Here is a 17451-nt window from a genome sequence, read left to right as displayed (position 1 = left end):
TTGGTAGAGTTTTGGCTTTGGATGCTTGCTATGCAAAGGCTTCGATACTTACGGATTGGTCGAAGAGAATATGAACATGCAGGAGTACGGCAGCATTGGTTTCGGTCCTTCGCCTTGCTCTTCGTCTTCCTCTTCGTTTTTGGCTTCCTCCTTTTTGGTTTCTTTCTCCTTCTCTGCTTCTGCTTCTTCCGTCGTTGGTGTGCCATCTTTTGCTTTTTGTAGTGCTTCCATCTCCTTCTCCAGTTCCATCTGCTGTTTCTCCTTGTCTCGTTCCTGCTGCTGCTCTTCTGCTGCGGTTAGCTCTTGTGCGTTCGCCAAATTATCAACAGCGATAGCCAAGAATACGTTCAGCAGGGTGTAGTTCCCGAACAGTGTTAAGATGATGAAGTACAGCGAATAGATCATCCCGCTTTCGTGTCCGCCCTGTGAGTTGATGCCGAGGTACATGACCTCATTCCAGTCCTCCCCGGTGAGGATCTGGAACACGGTGAGTAGTGCGATGGTGAATGTGTTAAAGTTAGTCGGTGGTGTGCCCTCGGGCAGGATGAACTGTCCCCCGAACAGCTGCATTCCGAGCAGCGCGAATATCAGAATGAACAGAAAGAGCAGAAACAGCAACGAGATAATCGAACGCATCGAACTGAGCAAAGAGATGACCAAGTTACGGAGCGAGGACCAATACTTGGTGACCTTGAAGATGCGCAGCAACCGGAGAGCTCGCAGCACGGAGATACCGAAGGAACCCTCTTTGTAGGCGGACCAAACCACCTCGAAGATTGAACCAGCGATAACTATGCAATCGAACCGGTTGAAGGCCGACTCGAAGTAGATGCGAGGCCCGAGTGCGTAGATTTTGATCAACATCTCGCACATGAACAAGCCTAGGAATGCAAACTCGGCGTAGTCTAGAAGAGGGGTGAAATTTTGTGTTAGTTTAAATAGAGTGTGTTCTTAGAGTGCATTGGGATGGAAGGCTGTATTTGTTAGCAAGGCTGGCAGAATAGCAATCACACAGATGATGGTGAATCGCAAAATAGACGGGAAGCAAGGTCCCTGTAGAGTTTCCGTTACTTGCCGGGGATAGTTGGGCACATAGAAGGCTATATGGGTTACACAAATTTCTTTGATTTCAATATAGCAAATATATACATATAAGATCAGCTAAAGGAGAACTCAACTAAATCGATAACAAAGTATTCAGCTAATGAATTTTAAACCGCTAAGTCTGTTGAGCAGGCAGGAGTTCGATATTGTCTATATATGGGAAGGTTCACTACAAAATACAATACTGCACAACGAAACGAGAAATGATCCACCATCAGCAAATTGCAAAATAAATCTGAAATGGATAATCTGTGAGAAACAAAACTCCTCCCGTGATGATATTCTTTGGCCAACATCATCACCGTGAACGCAAACTTACAGAGTTTTGCACCTGACAACCCGCATTATACGGAAACTGCCACTTGCCGATGGCTACCGTACTACTTGAAAGTTCTAAATTCAACTAAAAGAACCGCTAAAAGTTTGTGCAAACTGAAAACTACTAGCAATGAGAACTGGTGATGAAACACTGTCTTAGCTCACGATGACAATATCCATTGACCACAAATGGGAGCGTGTCGTACGTGGAGGCAATGTGTTACTTACATAGAAACAACGACAACCAATTCGGTTGCCCGTAGTGTTCAACCGCCACACAGATGGTGTTCAGAAACACCAGAACTATCACGAACCAGTAGAACCATTGCGTTTTGACTGTGTGTCGAATGCCGTAGCGGAACCGTTTCTCCGCTCGCCAGAAGCCGGACTTGGCCGGTTTCTTTTCCTTCTTCAGGATGCCTTCGTCGCCCGATTCGGTGGTGGCTTCTTCGTCGTCTGTTTCTGAAGACTTGGATTTGCCGAGGTTTTTCAGCTTTTTCCGCTTGGCGGCGGCTTTCTTACGGGCTTCTATTATATACATGCGTTCCTCTTCGGTGGTTCGGTCCTCCGCTAGGATTATTTCCTCCGCTTTGCAGATCCACTCGACGAACCCGTTCAGTTCCTTCTCCAGTTGCTGCTGCCGGCGGAGTTTCAGAAACTCCTGGCGGTTTTCGACTTTTTCTCGCTCTCGCGCAAACTCACTGCAATGGATGGAAGGAAAAATGGTCATAGGGCTAATATACGGTTAAATGAGATTACTTACCCACTGAGGACACCGAGAACTAAGTTGAGCATGAAAAACGAACCAATTATAATCAAAGGCACAAAATATATCCAATTGAATGTTGAGCCTAAAGCATCATTGGTCTGTAAGGAAAGAAGATATGGAAGATTAAAGTTGCAAAATGTTCAAAAATTTATTGGATTTGGGCGCAGAACGCATCAATGATAATTGATGTGCTACGATTGATGAATTTTATTCAATTTCATTTATTTAGTTGAAACCTAGACATATAACACTGAATCAACAATTTCACGCCACAATGCTCGGTTCGTGGTCGTATCTCTCCATTTTCGGTTTTGCCTCGTGCTCATCAAATAGTTGTGTATTTGGTCTGCCCACCTAACTCACTGTACTCCACCAATAACATCCATAACGAACACCATCTTTACAGGTGCTGTCCGGCATGTTCTTCCAGCTTTCGCCACCTTCTAGATACTTGGTTGCCCGTTGAGTCGTGATTTATCCTTCGCCGCCTCACACTTTTCTCCTGCACGCCGCCGATAATCGTCTGAAGCAGCCGGCGCTCAGAAACCCTAAGATCTTGCAAGTCCTTTTCGAGCAAAGTTCACGTTTCCCGTGATTCTCTGGATAGAAGCTGTTTGATACTAGCGATTGATGATACATTTGGTGGAGGTGGGTTCTAGAGATTTTTTCCCTAGCGGCAGTGATGGAAAGTGGCGAACACTTCTTCTGAACTGGAACAAAAACAAAACCGCACGCTCCCGAGCGTCAGAGTGCTGGTTTACTCGCATCTGTCGGCTCCCGAGTAACTGAAGCTAAAAGTGATTTGCGAACGTGTTCGGAGCTGTTCAGAGTCATATTGTGCTTTTGGGAAAAAAGCTGCTTTCCCTCCGAGATTCGTGGTTTTCAAGGGCTTTTGACTACAAACTAGTAGTTTACTGTCGATATGATGGTTGCACATTAAATTTGTCTGTCAAAACCATAATAAATCACACCTTGCTCGGTTACTCGCGAGTAAACGCTCCCGAGCTTGTTGCTACTTCTTTTGACATGTTCCCAGAGCAGACGGGTGCGGACTTACTCACACCTAGACAGTTCCCGAGTTTGTGATGTTTGTTATGCTTTGGTATACACTCGGGAGCTGCTTCAAACTTTTCCAGCACTGCCTAGCGCAAATGAAAACCCACCTGTTGACGCTTTCTTTGTCTCCTAAAACTAAGTGACCGAGTGCCTAACCTTATAGATGGCTCAAAAGAAGGCGTGTCGTCGAGCACATTAGGATCGATACCAGTAAGATCCTACTTACGGTATTTACAGTATATACTGGCTGTAAGGAGAAAGACAATCACAAGGATTCAACATGATAACAAAACGTAATGAAGCCGACAATAGTGCTTTTCCACTTCCCTAGTAAGAACGAGTGACACCACTCTGAAACGGCAGGCTAATGCCCAAGTAGCACACGAAACATCTTCCAAAGAGATGCTTTTCAAAAATGGTTTCAATCGCGTATCAATAAAAGCATCTGTAACTTACATGGTTCTAGTTCGGTTGCATATCAATATCGAGGCTCATAAAGTTTCATTTCCGTTCCAATGAACATGCATTTCACTTCTTGTTTGACGTTCAACATTTTTGAAACGACAAGATTTGCTGCAAATGTCCTTTGCAAATAGCAATGAAGTCAAGTTTGTCAAGATGTTTCCAGCAACTTTTCAAACAAACTCTTGAAACTTCTCCCAAAATGTCGATTTTAATGTTATGTTTCAAATTACTTTCATTTAAAGCATCCGCAACTTGCATTCAATTTTCGTTTCCTTACCCACAACTCAAGAAGATTCATCCCTGTTGCGACCAAGTTGCACTAAACTACGTGTATGACAGCTAGAAGTTTGTTTGTCTGAATCGAGTTGCAATATGGATGAGTTGCACCTTACGTATCATCTAACAACGAAAACATGGTCTAGCAACAGTTTGTTTGTTTGAATGGTGTTTCTCATATATTGCGCGGAAGTTTTTGCAAAAAGTTTAGATTATTTCAGGCGTGGTCTAATTTCGACAGTAATGAACTTGTATCCCGAAGGGTGCAGTAAAGTTATAAGCAACAAGCTATGATTAATGGGCCATGTGGTCGCTTTTATAGTGCATTGGCGAAGCAATTGTTCGAAGAGCTGGTGGAGTAGTGAGTAGAGGAGAAGTTTGGTGATCTTGAGGTCGGAAGTTTGGTTCTCGTTCATATATTTGTTTTCATTTTTTTTCTCTCAAGTATTTTGCCACAAATAAGCAATTCCGATATAACTTAAATATGTTGCAAACAGACTCCACCTCTTGCGCTTTTTGCGTTGCTATTCAGTGCAATTGAAAGTCATATTTTCAACCATTGACAACTTGGATTAGTTTCAAGAGATTATTTTATTCTTGAGTTGAAACAAACTATGCTGCTTGGGTGGTACGGTTGCTCCCGTTACGTTAAAACCCTGGCAGGCCTTCTAGTACGTTCAAAACTCTCCACCTTAGGCGGTGGAAGTGTAGGCTCAGTTGAAAATTCCTGACAAGCGTCGATCTGGCTCTGAACATGGTACCCCATGAAGGACCGTGTCAACCCCTGCATGGCCCTGCTCGCAAAGACAACTATGAAATCACTAAAACGATTACTTATGACAAGTGGAGATAGCGGTTCGCAGGGGGGGGACCCTGAAAGCATGGAAAGAGATACTTCAAACAACAATGACGGAAGAGATGCGGCGAATCCGTTTGCAAAGAGTGGTCACCGACATAGCGAAACGAAAGGATGCAACAGCAGCAGCTGGAGCAGCAGAAGCGTGAACAAGAGCTGCATGGGCAGCAAAAGCGTAGAAGGGAATACGCGATAAGCAGCAAAGCGAACAAGAATAGAAAGAGACGCAACATCAACAGCCGTTGCAAATCGTATGGAATTTACTTCCGAAACTATCGAAGGTGGAAGCGGCGAAAACCCTGTTCGATGAGCTCCACGAGTATGTCGATACGAGGCATAACGTGCATAAGGACATTACACAGAAAAAAAAATCCGTTCTCGCATCCGTGAACAGCTGTCATGAATTCGCGAACAAGCAAAAATACACCGTGAACTAGATCATGTTTAGATGAATGTGTTGCCTGGTTCCGGGAACTTTCATGATAACGCGACGGTAGTTCACGGTGTATTTTTGTCAGTTCACGTTGTCCGGAATTCTTTTTTGAGCGTGTAACGACCTCGTGACAAAAACCCATGATAGTCTTGGATAAGCCACCAAGAATTGGAAAAAGGAGGTGCGGTGTGCAGAAGCTGCTGAAATCATATTAAGAAAGATTGGAAGCATCAAAGAAACAAAAGAGCGGAGATGTAAGACCGATGGACCAAGCAACTGGCGGTGACACCCCTTGGCGGATGGTTCAAAGCAGGAAAGACAGGAGATGGATGGATAACGCGACAAAGCAAAAGCCCATCTGGAAGAAAGGAAAAGGTGAAGCGGTCGTCGTAAAAGCAAGCGAAGGTACATGCGCCGAAGTCTTGCGAGCCATGAAAACAGACCCGCAATTCAAGGAGTTTGGTGCTGACGCACAAAAAATCAGACGCACCCAAACAGGGGACATGATTATCGAATCAAAAAGGACTCGATGAACTCGATGATCGGTGAAGCTCAGCGTATTACGGAGAGATAAATGGACGAGAAGTTGACAGCATTCAGTCCTACACTGATACTACATTGCAAAGATTTGAACGAAATCACCACCGAAGGGACCGGTAGGAACCGTGGTGATAGAGCAATGTCATCTGGATGGTGTGGAGATGACAATACGCTTGATAAGACCCAGACAACCAAAATGTACGTATAACGAAATCACCTGGAGGCTTTGTATGTGCAACATTTCACTTATAAGAAGTCGCGAAATGGCCTTCTACGTACAAAAGTGGAGGCGATATGCGTGCATATATTATGTGATGAATAATAACATACAATGCGAGTGTATAAATATTCTACCGAACTAACCTGTGATCTTATGCGACTTAACTTATGATAACAAATGTTGATTCGACAGCTGCTACGAATTGATTCGACTTACTTTGTACGAGTGTACGGGACGAGACAAAATGTACAAATGAACTCAGAAAAGAAGTGTTTTATGCGAAGAAGCTCATCAATCTGACGACTTTATCCAAGGTGTTTTGCGAGTTTGATGTAATTAGTATTAATAAACGAGTTGTAACGTGAACTTTCATGCGATTTCTGGTTGTCTGGGGAGGACCGTACGGAATGCAGATAGCGTCGATATAGTTTCCATTAGACGCAGCCAACAAAGCGCTGAAAACCGGCAAAATTAAGGTCGGATGTTCGGACACTTAGCGTCTCTCAGGTCGCTACAGGTGCCTAGAATATGGCCATTTGGCCCAGTTCTGCAAAGGTGTCGACAGAAGTAAACTGTGTAGACGGTGTGACGTAGCTATCCTGTCTGAGCCGTATCGCATACCACATGGAGATCGTAACTGGATCGCAGATAAAGCGAAGGCAGCTGCAATATGGACGATGGGGAAGTATCCTATCCAAGAAGTTGTAATCCAGGCGAACGAAGGCTTCGTAATCGCCAAAATCAATGGAGTACTAGTGTGCAGCTGCTACGCGTCACCTCGTTGGACAATAGAACAGTACAATCAGATGCTGAATGAACTAACTGTCCAGCTAACTGATCGGAGACTACTTGTAATAGCCGGCTTCTTCAATGCTTGGACGGTAGAGTGGGGCAGTCGTCTTACCAACTCAAGAGGTCGTAGTCTGTTCGAAGCCTTCGCAAAACTGAATGTAGACTTAGCAGACAAAGGAACCACTAGTACGTACCGTAAAGATACCGTAGTCCTTAGCGCGGCCAAAAGAATGAAAGCGAAAAAAGCGCCTGGTTGGAATTGGTGCTCGTCAGCAACTGTAAAATGGTTCAGATGGCTAAAATCACAGTTGAGGAATGCGTCATAGCCTCAAAACGTGAACTGAAACAGCTCGGCGTAATGATCGATAATCGGCTCAACTGTAATACAGTGATTACGGCACTGTCCAGGATTATGCCGAACGATTCGGAAATAAACAATAGCAAGAGCAGGTTATTGGCTAGCGTGTCCTCATCCATCCTTAGGTACGCTGGTCCAGCGGGGGTAGCTGCGCTGAAGACGAAGAGAAATCGAGTTCGGTTTGCCAGTAAGTTCAGGCTGATGGCCATGCTGGTATCGGGTGCCTACCGCACCATATCGTCGGAGGCGGTATTTGTCATAGCCGGCATGCTCCCTTGGCTACGTTTGGAAGAAGATTGTGAGTGCTACGATGCAAGGGGCACCAGAGGAGTTCGAAAGACTGCAAGAATCGACACAATGAGGAAGTGGCATCTATCGTCTTATTCCAAACCTGTCGAAATGGGTGAACAGGACACACGGAAAAGTCAGCTTCTATATAACGCAGTTGCTATCAGGCCACGGCAGTTTTAAACAGTACCTGCATAGGTTCGACCATGTTGGATCGCCGACGTGCGGCGATGTAGAGGAAACGCCGGAACACGTAATTTTCGAGTGCCCGCGCTTCGATACGCAGCGTAGAGAGATGAAAACTTTCAGTGGTGAATACGTCCGAGTGAGCAACATCGTGGACAAAATGTGTAGTGACGAAAATATCTGGAATGCAGTAAAGAAAGGTGAAGAAAATGTCGTTTCTCCAGCAGAAATGGAGCAAACAGCAAATGAATGATTACCGGTAAAATTCGGGCCGGGTGTCGTACGGCGGGGAGCTCTGACAGAGTTGGGTAGATCCGCCACCGGGCTCTTTATGAGGGCGTGGAAAAATCGGGGGCTAAATGACTCACGGTCGGTTTCGCAGTGAATTCCTTCGGAATAAGGCAGACTCACCGACGAGGATTGCCAGAATAGAATACGAGTAGAGTCGAAAAATTCGAGAGCTAAATGGCTCACGGTCGGTGTTGGGGTAACTTTCTTCGTTGAGAAGCAACTGGTTCCAAGATGGGTCGTTGGATGGCGGCAGTAGGTTACGCTAAAAGGCTCGCTGAATGGCGAAAGCATAGCACGTTGTCAATAATACTAGCAGGAGCCAAAGGTCTTAGCATGATGGGCAAATGGCTTAATTTGGGTCGCTGAATGGCCGAAATGAGAGCATTACTAGCTACTAACAGGAGCCAAAGGACTTAGCATGCTAATGATAGAATACGTTGAAATCTAACAAAGCGGTGCAAACAACACATAACAGTTCTCCTTCGAAGTAATACTGCAAGGTGGAAACCTAGGAGAGTTTTTTTTGTGGGTAGGCACAAAGTGAATCCCACACAGCACCAAACAGATCTGTACACTGGCATGTGCATGAACAATACACACAACAGGCCAGTCTTTAGAAGATTTTTAAACTCCTAGATACATACAAAAAAACATGGTACATTTGGTACGTCGAGGCTGGCAAAGTCAAGGTGGGGTGGTCGGTCTGCCCGATGAAACTGATCCCTCGAGAGACAAATTCGGTGGAGAAATGCTTCAGATGCATGGATTTCGGCCACCATATCGGTAACGGCAATTAGGTAGCAGACAGGGCAGAGACGACGGCAATCCAAGTAATGGGCCGATTCCCCAGACAGGGAGTAGTCGTACGCTCATATGAGGGTTTTGTGATCGTCAAAATTAACGCAATCTTCATGTGCAGCTATTACGCCATCCGAGGAGGACACCTAGTACACCTGGATGTTGGGAATAACAATTATTAATAATGGAATGTCAAACTCCAAAGGATTTTCGCGTGACGCGTCTACCCTGGCCGACACCTAAGGTGACATACCGACTGATCAGAGCCGCGTTCAAACATGATATAGCGACGAAAAAACGAACTGGTACAAGGAGTTGTGCCGAGAAGTTGACGCCAATCCCTGGGGCAACGCCTATCGAGTAGGGTAACGTATATAACTTGGGCATGCATATAATTTGGACAGGCTAGTCGTTTTATGCTCATTTCCAATGAGATGGTGGCGAATATACGGACGAGAAATCATGTATTGCATTATTAATACAGTAAGTTACTTATTAATGACGACCATTTTCATAACAATCAGAAATTCGCTTCAAAAATATCAAAATTGTAAATTGTTTAAACAGAACATCTGTGAAACCTACGAATGCAAGAGGATATGCATCACAAGAACATACATTAAATGCAATAAAAGCGCTCAGAATTGGCGTTCATAAAAAGTTTTAAAGTAGCAACATAATAAAATATGTCTAAAATTTAAGCTAAATTCATCTAAAATCTTAATATGAGTATATGAGGCTTAAATCAGGTGATGTCCAAAATAGATTATGGTTTTTGTTCAGTTGATATAATTTGGTCATCCGATGAAACACACTGGAAAGTCGTATGCATGCATACTTGCAGGCGTTTTTTGTGGATCTGATGATATTTGCTTACATTTAATGATATTATTGATTATCACTAATATATACATCCAATAAGCGAAAAATGCATAAGACACATGTATACTCTTACAATTTTATGATATGATCATCTTTTTAAGAAACCATTGTATGGATATTGAGATAAATCCCCTGTCCAAATTATATTCACATATGTATTTATATGTCCAAAATGTATATTTGGTGTCCGAAATGTATAATAGACAGGCCGCTGAAAAACGCTATTTTGGAAGCAAATGCTACAGTTTGTAAGCTTTTACTTACCAGAAACTCAAAGTATACTAGGACATTGAGCATATCAGTAACATTACCCAATAAAATATTAGTATCTAATACAGTTAATCGATCGCCGTTTCCAGACATATCCTTAGCCTGTCCAAAATACATAATTTACCCTAGTGATGGCAAAGATTAAGGGCCCAGTAACACCAGCTCAAATGTGCTCCAACAAACTGAAGTTGACAGTGTTGGGCTCCCATTGCCAACCACACCGTACTCTGACGTAGATGAAGAAAATTCCTATATCCAAGCTTCTAAAGCCGAGCTATAACGGTAGTAAAAGGATTGATGCTGAACAAAACTCCCGGTTCTGATGATATCTCTAACATAGCGCTAAGGACAGCAATCTTGGCTTTGCCAGATATATTTAGGATAACGCTGCAGAAGTGTCTTGCGGAAGGCTGCTTCTCAGACAGAAGGAATGCAGAAGCTGGTGTTGCTGCCAAAACCGGGAAAACCGCCAGGAGATCCTGCTTCATATCGACCAATATGCTTGCTGGATACTCTTGGTAAACTTCTGGAGATGGCCATCCTTGACAGCCTGACGATCTACACGGAAGGCGAGAACGGATTGTCGAAAAGGCGGTTCGGATTTCGTAAAAAGACTTCGACGGTGGATGCGTCCAAGCAGAAGAAGAGAGACAATCGGAGACTGCGCATGTAACGATAGATGTTAAGAACGCGTTCAACAGTGCCAGTTAGGAGGCTATCGTCGCAGTCCTACAAGGAATGCGGGTTTATGAATATCTGTGTAAAGTTCTGCAAAGCTACTTTACGACACAAACCAGGAACGAATGTCAACCCAAGTAACGGAGGGAGTTCCACAGGACTCCATATTTGGTTCAACATTGCCGAATGGAGTCGAGATCGTCGGGTTCGCAGATGACGTCGTTCTTGCGATAGCTGGCGAGACTGCGGAGGATGTGGAGATGCTGACGGTGGAATCGCTAGACATCATTGGATCGTGGCTGACTGAAGTCCAGCTGCAGTTGGCTCATCACAAAACGGAGGTGGTGCTGGTAAGCAACTGCAAGGCGATTCAGCACTTCGAGATCAACGTCGAATAATAAGCAAACCAATCGAAGCGCTTTCTAAAGCACATTGGAGTAAAGGAGTAATGGGCGACAGCGCTGAGAACCAAGTAGTAGGTAGGAGTAGGATTAGATTTTATGGCTTTCTCAGTAAAATCACAGTTAAAATCCTTCCAGTAGGATTAGTAGGAATAGACTACGTCCATCGTTGGCGACTAGTTGAGTACATCACGTAGTAGCACCGGCAGAAGGTCGTCAGTGTTTACACACTAAACACACTACGGTGAATTTCACCGTAATCTCAACAGCTGAACAGTTCAGTGAAATAAAACACCGTATTTCGACGGAATTTAACCTTCGGGCTGTCGCGCTGTTGTAATTTGTACAACAGTTGTGATTTATATGCTATCATTTTGCAACAGAGATATCTATCGACACCAAACCAAAATGTATTCCTCAAGAATCTTCTTAAGAACAATACTCGACAGTTTTTATTTACAGTATGACCCTTTATACTAAAGTGAATTCAAAAAATGTACATGGAAGTCGCATAATAATGAATGCATTATATACGGTTCAAGGAAACCACAGTTTCAAATCGTTATATCTCAAAATCCAGATAATATAGAAACTTGGGGTCTTTAGTAAAGTTATTCTGAAGTTGAAGCGCTATCTGCTGGTACCTCATTTAATTCGGAATTTGACCGCTAGGTGGCACTAGTGGGCATAGAATTTTTTCTTTTGTCTTGCAGATATCTCAGGTGCCTGTCCATTTAGAAAGATGGTGTCTTCGGCAAAGTTGTTTAGTATGTTAAGAACTATCATTGTTCAAGCTAGTTGATTCAAAATTTTGCCACTAGGCGGCGCTAGTGAGCATGAAACTTTTGTTTGCAGATATCTCAGGAGCCTGATCACTTAGAAGGATAGTGTCTTCGGCAAAGTAGTTCAGTGGCTCAAGGGATATCATTATTTGGACCAAAAATAGGATATTTTGTCACCAGGCGACGCTAGTGAGCATGAAATTTTTGTTTTGCGGATACTGCAGCATCTTGACTTTTTAGACAGGCACCTTCGGCAACGTTGTTAAGAAGCTCAGGGAGCATCATTATTTTACAAAATCTCAATTTTTAAGGATTAAAAAAAGAAAGAACTTGAGCTACTGAACAACTCTGCCGAAGACGCCATCTTTCTAACTGATCAGGCTCCTGAGATATTTGCGAAACAAATATTGTATTCTCACTAGGCAAAATTTTGAATCAATTAGCTCGAACAATGATAGTCCTTGAATAACCGAACACCTTAGCCGAAGACGCCATCTTCCTAAGTGGTCAGGATCCTGAGATCTGCGAAACAAAAGTTTCATGCTCACTAGCGCCGCCTAGCGGCAAAATCCCGAATGTCATGGCTCAAATAATGATAGCCTTTGAGCTACTGAACAATTTTTCCGAAGACTACATTTTTCTAAGTGTTCATATTCCTGGGATGTTCGCAAAACCAACAAAAATTCGCGCGACGTCCGAAAGGTTAACGGATTACGGTGATTTTCTACCGAATATTGGAAAAAATTACCGTACTCCACTCACAGGAATCCGTAAAATAATTTAAGTGTGTAGTTTCACCAGAATCGCAGGACCAACCTCAGCATCTTCCCGTCTAGCTTTGAAGCAGGTTAAGTCCACCGTCGGGGACTAGTTGCGTAGATCGTGTTATGCACCGACAAATGATAGTCGGGCGCCTGTGAACCGGAAGCATGCCTACACCGGAATCACAGGACCGACATTGGCATCTTACCGGTTATCATCGGTTCGGGAGATCTTTCACCACCGGGGAAATCTTCATCGGAATAGAATAGATCCACAGCCGGGGACTACTCTGAGTAGTACGTAACGTATCACCGGCTTGAGTCGCTGAGCAGGCCGAGTAGCATCAATCGTCACAAAGCAGTTTTGAATCGCCGAGGCACCAGTGAACCGGAAGCCATCCTCCAACCGGAATCGCTGGACCAACTTTGGCATCCAACTAGTCATCCAGAAGAGCTCGAAAAGCTGCAGCGGAGAACGAGTCGTCGTAGAGTAACGAAGTGCACATGAGCGTCCTGTAGAAGTTCTCCGGGCTCATTTTGTTGATTTCAGCTCTTACCAGAAGCTTTATTGTTCTTGCGTTAATGAATGGCATCCTTAACCTCCATCAAAGTGCGGTATGAATGCTTCCTATCGTCCGCAGCACTGGCATTGACATTTCCTCCGTTGTCTTGACCCTCATTGCCTGCGCTCTCAGCATCATTCGATGTTCAACGAAGTACTCTATCCACCATTTGAGATGCTTCTATCCTTATCCCTGCATATATCTCGGCTCGCAGCTCGAATTCATTGTGGGTTGTGTTGAGCTTTTGATAGACCTTCCTTGATCTTGAACCTGACACAACTGATCCATTCTGTTGCACTTCGCTTTCAAACACTAATTTTTAGCTGATCCTTACCTTGAGATATTTAAGTTTGGAGTATATTCCTCAACTGGCTGAATATTAAACTAATCGGACTTATATCGCACTGCCCTGTATATTAAGTTTATGTCATAGAACTTACCCAATACATAGTTGACGTCCAGCCCTCCATCGTGATGCACTGAAACACGGTCAACATAGCGAAGCCAATGTTGTCGAAGTTCGTAATGCCGTAGTTGGGACCCTCCCACTGCTCGATGCATGCACTCTCGTTGTGATTGCACAGATGCACTCCGGCTGGCAGTTCGACGTTCATCGTGTCGTCGTCGTCGTAACAAGGCGTCGGCATGTCACCTTCTTCAACAATTTCAACTGAAAATGAGAACAATGAGTTACAATATGAACTCGATCGGATAACACCAGGTGACCACCGGCTACTTACAGGCATTTTCTAAGCTATAACAACTTTTGTGCAAAGCACCCGAGTAAAATTCTAATCCTATAATTGCGAATATAACGATTGCAAACAAGACTAAGAGTCCGATCTGGAGCAACGGGGCCATCGCTTTGATGATGGACTTCAGCACGACTTGTAGACCTTGAGGGTGGATAAAATGGGAAAATAATTTTAGCATGACTTCATAAATGAACAACATTTCACGGATTGTCTACGGTTCACTAGTACTAAAGGTTCTAATTCAGCATGATGTTCACTCAGAAAATAGAAACAAGCATAATGTTGAAATCAAGTACTTAAAAGGTGGGTGAAAAAAACGATGAACTCTATGAATCCTTTAAAATAAACACGTCTATCGTCGTAAAATTGACTACGGATGATACAACTATGGGTGAAGAAGTATCTAGTGCGGTGGGTGATCCAAATGGACAGTGATAACCAAATCATGAGAACACGTAAAAACAAGGATCAGGGCAGGTGGGCCTGTTCCGTAGCTTGTTGTGAGCGGTAGTGACTTAAAAGTTAGCTTGGTATACTATTCTACTCACTAGGAACTCCAGAAACTAATTTCAAAGGTCGTAACACACGAATCGACCTTAACGTTCTGAGATCTATATCGAGCGGAAGAGGGAGCAACGTGATGAGCCTATAAAAACACGATAATTCAGATCGGATTTAGTGCGAGTTGGGATGTTTGAGGTGATGAGGAAAAATAGTGGTTGTTGGGAAATCCTACCTCGAAAATTATCTGATTCATGTTCGTCAAGGTTCCAGTTTACTGGTCTATTAAACTAGCTAGTATAATGACAAGTAAACTAACACCAAGACGATTGTCATGGCTCTATCTAAAAATTCCAAGCCCTATCAGTCTCTCTCTAATCTATTCTTCTATCCAAATTGGGTTCAATAAGATTTATTTTTGAAAAAGAGATTTGTTTTGCCGCGTCTTAAGGATTTCAGGGATGCATGGGATTAGTATTTGGGGAGCTGTAGGATCTTTTGTTGCATTTAGGCGTTTCTCCAAAATTTTCTTGATTTCTCTCTATTCCTTTTGGATTCAAGATCGATCAAGAAAATTCAACACACTTTGTGAAGCTCCTCAGAATCCTAGAACTACATGGATTTCAGTATTCCGTTAAGGTTTGGCGGTGGAATTTAGCTGATGATACATCGATCTCCGTTGAATCCGTTGATTTGGTTTCGAATTGCTGTTGGTTTTATTCAGATGGGATCTTCGTATTGAAAATCTCCTGAGTTTATCTCCGATCTATCCTTTGAATATTTATATTATTACACAATTTGGTTACTACTCTACACCCTTTCCCTGAGAAATAATCTGTTATTTTTAGTTATAATGTATAGATTCCCTGCAAGCTGAATCACTGTAATTACACTGAACAGACATCGAAGTCACCTAGCCTTAGTTCTGGAGTAAGCCGTAATGCTTACGTGTTGCATTCACGATCGTGATCATGGAGGTGCTTATTCTTCTTCGGATGAACTGCTACCAGTGAAGGTTGCTACATAACATGGAACCCTAGTCTCTAACGATCCATACCAATTGGTTCTAAAGTGTGGATCAATTCAGGTGTGCTATGAACTGGTCAGCTACGTTGATCGAAAAAGTACTTACGTTGATTGAAACTGTAGAAACAGTTTTAACAAAAAATCTTATTCATAAAATTAATTAACTCATTATGTGTGGTAAAGATGAATAAACTATGGGTGAAATTCTAAAAAAAAAATCCACGTGTTCGGCTGGAACTCGAACCTAGGACTAGCATAAAAGTAGACGAGCACATAACCAACTAAACTACCGAGCCACTTGGTGACCCAATAACTGAGAAGGTTACAAGTTTTGAATTAAAATCCATATCCATCCATCTCATATGTATACTACAAACGTTCGCAGAGCGACTGCGATTTATTTACTGTTGAAACTGTTTTCATGATTACCGAATATCTCAATATAGGTATGTGTCAATCTTGGTGTCAATATACTCTTATTCATAGCTTTCTAGATTAGAGGTTTCTAAACCAATTCTCCCAGATATTCTTCCAGAGATCTTTCAAAGGATGCTTAAAACTTCTTTAGGATGGATTGGCTTTTCAGTCTTGTCTTGACAAGACTGAAAAGCCAATCCATCATCAACGAGAAAATACAGTCGACCAACCAACGATATAAAAGAACTTCTCCAGAATTTGTTCAAGGAAATCCTTAAGAACTCCAAAGCTAATACCTCCAGTAATTTCCTCATGCATTACATTATTTTTCTTTTCCAAAACTATCTTAGAATTCCCACCAAATATTTTTTCACTAATCCTTCAACTGAATTCTCCAGTTGTTACTCTAGAAGATCTATACAGAATTCCTCGTCAGGAGAAAAGTTGAGAGGTTTTTTTCAAGAAACCCTGCAAGAATTCCTCCGCATGTTTATGTGAATTTCTTCAAGAATTCATCCACGATACCTCACAGAAATCCAAAATTCTTAAATAATTCTTCCGATCATTCCTACACATATTTTTATAGAGATCCTGTCCAATGTTTTTCGAGAAATTCTTTTAGAAAACCCTGCGAAATACTATCACAAGATTGTTTTTTTTTTCTAGATTATCTTAGCAAACTATCTAGGGAATCTTCTAAAACTTCCTCAAGCGTCCAGGCGTTATATCAGAGATCATTGTTCATACAGAGTGACTTTAAAGCTTCCACTAGTTTTATATGAGATTAGTTAGTTTCTTCAGGATTTTCTTACGAAAGTGACTTTTTCAGAAAAAAAAATTCAAGACATTTCCCTGGAGTCCTTAAAAAAAAGATTCAAGAATTTCTTGATAAAATCAACGAATTATAGCAACAGGGAAGAAATTCAAATTTGACATTATGTTCATCAGATAGTCATCCACCCGATGCACGGCATAAAAATTATCAAGGCAGGCTATTTACTGGTGTAAACATCAAATTTGATTGTAAACACTCCTATCGTCACTCCTATCGTACCATATACCATCCGCTAGATCATTTTTTTCACAAATTTGTGCGAGATGGATAGGAATGACGTCGTCAAGCAGCTGTCAGTTTTCGGAATACATCACCTTCTCAATATAGTACACTGTGACTCGATGTACATAAACAGCCAATAGGCCTTTTCATTTGACAAGTTCGTCTATGCATTTGTTTACATCGGTGGATGACCGGTGCTATCACGGACCTGCCATTCCCATAGAAGAACTGTCAAAGTGCTTCGAGATCAGCTGATTATAAACGTCAAATGGAAAGGCCTATCATCTAGGTATCGACGTCTTCACCATGGCAGCAGCGTTCTAGAAGGATCCAAACAATCGTTTAGGGCTATTAAAACGGGATGCCTTCTGGAACGCTGCAGCATACAATTTCGTAAGTCAAGTGAAGTAAAAAAAAGTTCTTAGTGAAATTTCTGACCATTTGCCTTGAAGCAACCAGGCGCCCCAACACCTTAGAAAAAATCTCTGGGGCAATTGCTGAGGCTATTTATAGAGAAATCTCTAGTTGCAATCTTAAAGACAGTTTTATTGAAAATCTCAAAAAATTCTAGGTGATATTTTTGGAGAAGTTATTGATTCAATTTTAAA

General features: G+C 42.6%; 1 protein-coding gene across 11 annotated transcripts in view; it reads right to left on the bottom strand.

The window, feature by feature from the left end:
* Positions 1-17451, bottom strand: part of LOC110680453 (voltage-dependent calcium channel type A subunit alpha-1-like) — a 49768-nt gene that overhangs the window by 24552 nt on the left and 7765 nt on the right. For 10 of the 11 annotated variants that reach the window (XM_021856254.1, XM_021856256.1, XM_021856253.1 and 7 more), the window contains exons 3-8: positions 14391-14488; positions 13828-13983; positions 13528-13757; positions 2186-2289; positions 1651-2123; positions 53-905 (exon numbers count right to left, since the gene is read on the bottom strand). In XM_021856254.1, the coding sequence (XP_021711946.1) occupies positions 53-905; positions 1651-2123; positions 2186-2289; positions 13528-13757; positions 13828-13983; positions 14391-14488 (1914 nt within the window). The remainder of the gene's footprint in view (positions 1-52; positions 906-1650; positions 2124-2185; positions 2290-13527; positions 13758-13827; positions 13984-14390; positions 14489-17451) is intronic. The other variant, XM_021856258.1, reaches the window with a different exon arrangement.

Source organism: Aedes aegypti, unplaced genomic scaffold (assembly GCF_002204515.2).
Source record: "Aedes aegypti strain LVP_AGWG unplaced genomic scaffold, AaegL5.0 Primary Assembly AGWG_AaegL5_hic_scaff_1418_PBJ_arrow, whole genome shotgun sequence".
Taxonomy (NCBI): Eukaryota; Metazoa; Arthropoda; class Insecta; order Diptera; family Culicidae; genus Aedes; species Aedes aegypti.
The sequence above is the reverse complement of the archived record's forward strand: the minus strand, read 5'-3'. Positions and strand labels throughout refer to the sequence as shown.